At 56.1% G+C, this 7693-nt stretch overlaps 1 protein-coding gene across 1 annotated transcript; it reads right to left on the bottom strand.

Moving 5' to 3' along the window:
* Nucleotides 1-6442: 6442 nt before the first annotated feature.
* Nucleotides 6443-7369, bottom strand: LOC308358466 (olfactory receptor 8U3-like; the record flags this gene model as incomplete). The annotated part of the gene is made up of 1 exon (XM_080828643.1): nucleotides 6443-7369. The coding sequence occupies one exon, from the start codon at nucleotides 7367-7369 to the stop codon at nucleotides 6443-6445; it is 927 nt and encodes a 308-aa protein (XP_080684769.1).
* Nucleotides 7370-7693: the final 324 nt, after the last annotated feature.

The raw sequence follows: 7693 nt of genomic DNA, 5'->3' as shown, positions 1-7693 counted from the left end.
CGTGGCTACTGAAGGTGCCAATATTTTACTGGCACTGCCGGTAATTTAAAACATGGATATTTGTACAAAAATCCAAATATCAGTGTTGGAAAACAGGAAACTTTTACACTGCAAAGCCTGGATTCCTGCAGTGACAACAGGCTGGAGCCTGGTCACAGTCGCCCCTGTAGAAGGGCTCAGTTTCCCACCGTGACTCCCCAACTCTGGGATCTCAAACTCAAGTGCCTACAGGTGGCTAGCGAGGTAACGGGCATGAATGAAGTAGGCCGCCTGAATGCTTACAGTTTTCTTGAAACGCATGGTCCTCCTTCATCTTGCTTCCATTTCTCCCTCTCCTGAGGGAAGAAATTCTCTGCTGACACAGGATGCAGTTTGCTGGGGACTGCGGCAAACGAGAAATCTTGTGTCCAAAGGGAGCGCCCCCACCTCAGCCCAGCGAGCAGTTGTCATGGAACATCGGCCTAGTGTTGCTACCTCTGACCCTGCCTGGTGCCCTCACGGGTCTCCCGCAGCGCTTACCATCCCTGAATGACCAGACTGGTGTCTTTGTGGAGTGTCCCCCACATCGTTCCTGGTCTCCACCCAAGCAGGGACCTCGTCAATCTCAAAAGGACTGCATCCCGGTGCCTACAGGGTGCCCCGAACACAGGAGGCCCACAGACATCCGCCAACTAACACGTGAAGCACACCCGCCACCACCACTACCGCACTGGGTGCTCCACACCCAACCAGGAGCGACATCCTGCCTTTCAGAACCCAGTGGCCCTCCCAGGGGAGACCAGCGAAGACTTACCTGGGGCCTCGCAGTCACAAGCCCGGGAACCATGCCCTCCTCTGCAAAGAACCTCTCCTGGTGGAGGCCTGAGATCCGAGCTGGGGGGAGGAGAGAGGAGGCCCGGCTGGGCCATCACACCAGCCCCTCCTCCGGGACCCGAAATGACCACATCCCTTGTTGGAGTTGGAGGAATGCGTTAAGCGGCACTGTTTCCTGCAGCCCGATCTAAGCTGAGAACTCAAACTCTGGAAACAAGGCACCTGGGTTTGAATCCCACCTATGACCCACGAACTGTATGACCTTGGACAAGTTCCAGGACCTCTCTCCGAGACTGTTTCCTTATTTGAGAAATGGAGATAAGAATGGTATCTACCTGCAGGGCATGGGGACAGCGTTACTGTGGCGGATGGTACTAGTGCCCCCAGTCCTTCACGCTCCCTGTAGATACACCCTTGGCCAGGTACCTCTGAGGTGACCTGTCACCTTAAGTGTGGTGTCTGTCCCCATCTCTTGACATCAGGTCTGGCCTTGTAACCCGTGTCGACCAGTGGTGGCCCTCATCGGCTCCTCCCCGCACCGACCCGCTGTTCCTCCTGCTTTAGGGCCTCTGTCCTCGCCCCTCCCTCTGCCGGCAACACTCTTCCTCTCACTTCTCCAGGTCATTCTCACCGTGCAGGGCTGAGCCTAGACCTCCGTCCTCAGAGGGTGTTTCTACCGGCCCAAACTCGGTGAGCCGCCCCAGCCCCTACGTCCCTCCGCCCTACCGCCCTCTAGTGCTTCCTCCGGAGCGTTTATCAGCGGCCCGCGCTAGTTCACTGTGTCCCCGGGAGAATCAAGTTCCACCACAAGCCGCACCACCCAGGAACAAAATTCCACAGGCATCCCCAAGAAATCTCGTGCACAAGGGACGACGACGCTTACAGACGAACGCAGCCCCGCGGACTCAGCGCAGTGTGGCCACCTGGTTTGGGGACACTTGTTATACTTGCGCACAAACACAACCACAAGCACATTGTTCGCTTCCTCAGGCAAGTGCCTGGAAGCCCTTCCCACAGGGACATCCAGCACGGCACAGGGACACGAACCACGAAAGCCACACGAACTCGCCCTCCACGTGCCCTCCCGCACAAAACCGCAGACGGCCGCCGAACTCCACTACCAGAGCCACGAGAGTCACACGGGACTGGGCTCCCCGTCGCTCTAACGCCCCCACTCAGTCACATACGATCCCATACAATGACAAACTACCATCGACCCTCGCGACACACAGGTCTGCATTCAGTCACACAGACCCTCGGACGAGGACAAGCTCACACTCACACACCAGGCCCTTCAACACTCAACAGGCACACCCAGCCTCGGGCAGGCCGCGGACACTCCCAGACACTACCACCACCGCCACCACCAGCACCAGCACCACCAGCACCACCACCACCACCAGCACCACGGCCACCACCACCACCACCACCACCACCACGACCAGCACCACCAGCACCACCACCAGCACCAGCACCACCACCACGGCCACCACCACCACCAGCACGACCAGCACCACCAGCACCACGACCAGCACGACCAGCACCACCAGCACCAGCACCAGCACCACCACCACGGCCACCACCACCACCAGCACCACCACCAGCACCACCACCAGCACCACCCCCACCACACACACACACGCACGCACACCCCTCGAGAAGCAACTTCAGACACTCACGAAATCCCACCTGAACTCTGACAGCAAATCTTCCTCGGCAACGCCCCGCACTTGCACGCGCACACACACCGCCTCACACTCCGCTCACGGGGCCCCCGGCGCTCACCCCAGCAACCCGCAGAGACGCCTCACCACGCGGACGTCGCCGCATCAGACACACCCGACGTGCCCTCGTCACACACACACTCCCACCGAGTCGCGATCACAAAGTCACAGCAAGGGACACACGCATAGACCTACACTCGCTCGCCCGTCGCGCGGATCACGCGGGCACGGCGCCCAGACGCGGCCCGGCCGGAAGCGGAAGCGCTCCCGGCGCCCGGGCGCAGAGCACTCTGGGAGTTGTGGTCCGGAGAACGCGCTCCGGCGTACGCCCCGTGGCGCGGGGGCCCCGTCGTTCCTGGGTTCCGCTCCCCTCCTGTGAGAAGGAGGAGCCAGCCCGGCAGAGCGGATGCTCCCTGTCTCCGAAGTGGGGGGTAATAGCCCACACACGGTGAGGCACCGGGAGGCAGTAAGAGGGGAAAGGACGATGCTGCCCAGAGACGCGGCTTGGGAACGTCTCCGCGTCGTCCAGGCGGTGACGTCTGAAGCGCGTTTCCAGCGCGCGCAGCAGCAGCCGCGCTCCGGCTCGCCGGGGGGATCCGGGCCGAGGGAGGAGCCAGTGCAAAGGCCCTGAGACAGGGGGAAGGTTGATGTGTTTGAAGAACCGAGGTAACGCCCGCATAGCTCGGGGTGAAGGATGCAGGGCTGGGTTCAGGGGAGGCGCTGGAGAGCCCGAGGCGGCGGACGGGCACTGAAGGGCCGCAACAGGGGGACGGCGCGGCCCGATTCACGCGTTCAGCGGAGCCCGTGGCTGCTGGGTGGCGGGGGAGTTTGGGAAGCCGAGGGCGGAGGCAGGGCGATCGGACGGGAGGCCGTTGCAGTGGTGCGGACAGAGACGACGGTGTGCGGGTGCGGGTGGTGGCCGTGGGCGTGCTGTGACGTGCGCGGGGTTAAACCTGCGCTGGGGACAGGCGGACGTGGAGTGTCATGGGAAGAGGAGGGGGTCCGAGAAGCCAAAGTGCCTGCCGGGTTTCTGCCCTGAGTGCCCCCGGGCGGGGTGGAACCCGGGAAGGCGCGGGCGGAGGCCAGACAGCTGCGGGCACGTGGGCGCGGTTGGAAGTCCTCGCCGCGTATTCACTCGTCGTGGTTTAACGTCAGTGCATTCACTCACTAACCGTCTGTTTTTTGAGTTTTGGTCCTGGGACAGCTGCGTGCTGGAGCGGGCTGGGACGTCGCACAGGAGTTCACTTTAAATGTTCAGAAATGATGCAGATCGGTTGTTAGGCTGCGGACTCCTGGTTTGACATCAGCTGTGGTGAGGTTACTTAGGCCATGGCAGCTGGCAAATGCTACAGTATTTTTCTCCAGAGAGCTGGCTTTCCAGCTCGCCGTTGGCTAATAGGAAACTAATTCATTCAGCTTTCATTCTGGTGTGTGGGGGACAGATCTGTAAACAGATACCTAAACAATTTATTGAAACTGCAATGTGTATCTTGGAGAAATGGGCATTCTGAGAGCGTGGAAGGAAAATGACTTAGGTTGAGCCAGGAGGGGGGATCAGGAAGTGGTGTTTGAGCTGTGATCTGAAGGCTGAGCAGCACGCTCTCCTGTGTTTTATTGAGAAGGTGTCATCGTTGATTGGCGGTGTCTTTCTCATTCTTAGCGGAGTGTAAAATAAGAGTCTGTCTTCCAATCAGTGGTGGTTTGGATTCAGCTGCACTTACTAATCTGATTAGGGGAGGGTTGTTTGAGCTGGGTTTGTGGAGCCCAAAGAGGCATGCAGGTGTGCCACACGTGAGTGTGGGGAAGGGGCTAAGAAGCCATTAAGTGCTCAGAAGGCCCGGCCCTCTGACTCCAGCTAGCGCCACTCCGGCTCTTGCTTTTTGTTGTTCTGCGTCACGTTTGTTTATTCAGAGAAATACATATTGAACGCCTAGTGCGTGCCAGACGGTATGCTGCACACCGGGGCCGCAGCACGCAGAAGGCAGCGCCGCTCTCATGGAGGTTATATCTGGAAGGGGCGGTGGGGATTTGAGGCAGAACAAACAAACTGAATAATCTAGGTAATTATAGGTGGCGAGAAATGCAAGTAGGAAATAAAACAAAATGAGGGCATTGAGAGTGACCAGGAGATGACCTGCTTTGGATGGGAGGATTGTGGAGGCTCCTTTTCTCTTTTTGGACAATTTATGTCTCTCCCAAGGGTTACGCATTTGACCAAGAGGCTGGTATCCTCAAGGATATGTTGGTAGCACAGCAACGGTTTCCTAAAACCTCCCCACAACGTGTCTTAACAAAGTAAGGTTGCTTTAAAAAAAAAAAAAATTATTAATTTATTTTTAGAGAGGTGGGGGCAGAGGGAGAAGGAGAAAGGATCTTAAGCAGGCTCCATGCCCAGCATGAAGCCTGATGCGGGGTTTGATCTCATGACCTGAGCCGAAATCAAGAGTCAGACACTTAATTGACTGCACCACCCAGGCGCCCCAAGGTGTTTCAGGTCAAAGAGAAATACAGCCTAATTTTTATCATTCAAAAATAGAACCCTGGGTGCTTCTGGAGTAAAATTATCAATCCTTTCCCCACCCTCTTAACTTTGGGTAAATTGCCTAATCTATCTGTATTTTATTTTCCTTATCTGCAAAGTGAAGAGAATTACAACCACGTCACAGAAGTGTTTCAAATGTTAGAGATAGTGCATATAAAAGTGAGTAGTAAAGATGGTCTGGGAACAAAAGAGGAATTGGGAGTATGATGACAGGATGGAATAAAAAGATAGATGGTCGCTCATCAAAAGAGTGGATGTGGAGGAATGAATAAAAAGTAGGAACTGTTCTCAAAAAATAAAAATAAATTAAAAAAAAAAAAGGAACTGTTCTTTCCTTCTTTCTAGAGTTTTATCTCGGCGCATGGCAACCCAGCTGGAGACACATTTCCCAGCCCCCTTTATGGGTCAGCATGGTCATGTGACTAAACACTAGCCAGTGCAGTATTAGCAGAAGTGACGTGTGCAACTTCTGGTTTACATCTTAAAAGCATGTTGCTTGCCCTCTACTTCCTCTCTGTTCCTTCCTGAAGCCAGATTGTGAATGAGGTGCTGGTGAGCTCTCTCTCACCTTGCGGATAAGGAGAACTTAGGGAATGGTAGAGCAATGAGATAGGAGGAACCTGGTCTCAGAACAACTTTGTGGCACAGAGACACCAGGATTACCTCAAGCACAGATGTTTAAATGAAAGGGAACTAAGCCTTCTGTATCATTTAACCCACTGTTGGTTGTTTCCTATGAAAGCAACTGAACCAAAAATCCAACTCATGCAAGGCTACCAGGTAAACATGGTAGAAAGATGAAAATGCCTTTGACATTCCCTTGGGAAGGAGTCACATGAAGATGATGCAGTGTATATGGGCAAGTCCAACATGGCCTATTTTTCTTCTGGAATATTTGCTGCTGCTTCTGATGAAGTCATTGGCTTGCATTCAGGACAGATATTAGATGAAAAATGTCTACCGCTAACCACGAAGCACGTTGAGTAGGCCAAGGTGTGCCCACCTGCGGAAGGCCCGTGGAAACTGAAAGGGAGGTCTCCTATTGGACTCTCTGGGACACAGGGTCATCGAAGGGGCTCTTGGATGGAATGATCCCACTATTTAAATTATTCACTCCCTGTCCCTCCGTCTTCGTACGTATAGTCACATTTGCCTGAATTAACTGCACATCGGACATATCTCTAGCTCACCTGGACATCTGCTAGGTAGATGCATGACTCATTGTCATCCAGCTTGGTTGCCGACTTTTTGGCTACAGGTGTGTTCCTTGTGGTGTCTGGAGGCACTGGCACCTCTACCGCGGCCACAGGGGCCTCCTGTGAGGGTGGGTTGCTGGCTCCCTCCCGTGTCCAGATGCCAAGTCCTAAAATGGCCCCCGAGGGTACAGCTTCTGCAGGGCTCCCTTCATGTCCTTGTTCCTCAGGCTGTAGATAAGTGGATTCAGGGTGGGCGTGAGGACAGAGTAGAAGACAGCTGCCACGAGGCCTCGCGTCGGGGAGTAGCTGGTGCGGGGCTGCATGTAGGCAGAGCTGCCAGTGCCGTAAAACAGCAGCACAGTGGCCAGGTGGGAGGAGCACGTGGACAGGGCCTTCCAGCGGCCGGCGGTGGAGCGGATCCGACACACAGTGGCCAAGATGCGGACATAGGACAAGACAGTGAGGCCAAAGCAGCTCATGATGACGCAGCCGCTGACTGCAAACCCTGCAGCCTCGTGGGCATCGGCATTGGCACAGGCTAGCCGCATGAGTGGGGGGATGTCGCAGAAGAAGTGGTCGATCACGTTGGGGCCACAGAAGGGCAGGGAGAAGGTGTTGGCTGTGTGGAAGGCTGAGAAAACGAGCCCACTGCCCCAGGCCACCGACACCAGGGAGACGCAGGTCTCGGGGCTCATGGCGGCTCTGTACATCAGGGGCCTGTAGATGGCCAGACAACGGTCGAAAGCCATGGAGGTGATGAGGAAACACTCCGTGGACCCAAGGCAGACAAAGGCAAAGAGCTGGGATGCACACGCATGGAGGGAAATGTCCCCGGAGCCCAGCGTGGTGGCCACCAGGGCCCGGGGGAGGGTGGTGGACACGGAGCAGATATCCACCAAGGAGAGGTGTTTGAGGAAGAAGTACATGGGCGTGTGCAGGTGCGCGTCGTGTGTCACGGCGGCCACGATAGCCACGTTCCCCAGAATGGCAGCCAGGTAAATGAGAAGGAAGGAGGCGGCGCCGAGCAGCTGTAACTCCGGGACCGTGGAGAAGCCCCGGAGGAGGAAGACGGAGACTGCTGTGAGATTGGGCATGGTCGGCCTTTGGGAGAACTCCTGAACTGCCGAGGCCGCTCAGGGAGCAGCCACGAGGGGAATGACGAGACAATAGCGAAGACCTAGGAGGAAAGGAAGGGGAGGTGAGCTGCGTCTGAATTAAATGCACATGCACGGTCTTCCCTGACGGTCTCAAACTCCAGATACTTACGGAGGCCGGCAGATGCATACATCTGGGAATCTGGTGGAGTGTCATGGGGTGGGGGTGAGGGGAGCGTACAGAATGTTCTGTTCGAGAGAGACAGCTGCTCTGAGCTCGCGCCAGCTGTCGGGGGACCAAGCACTGCCAGATCCTCTGATATT

Source organism: Martes martes, assembly GCF_963455335.1.
Source record: "Martes martes genome assembly, chromosome: 17".
Lineage (NCBI taxonomy): Eukaryota > Metazoa > Chordata > Mammalia > Carnivora > Mustelidae > Martes > Martes martes.
This window is presented reverse-complemented; position numbering and strand designations above follow the sequence as displayed.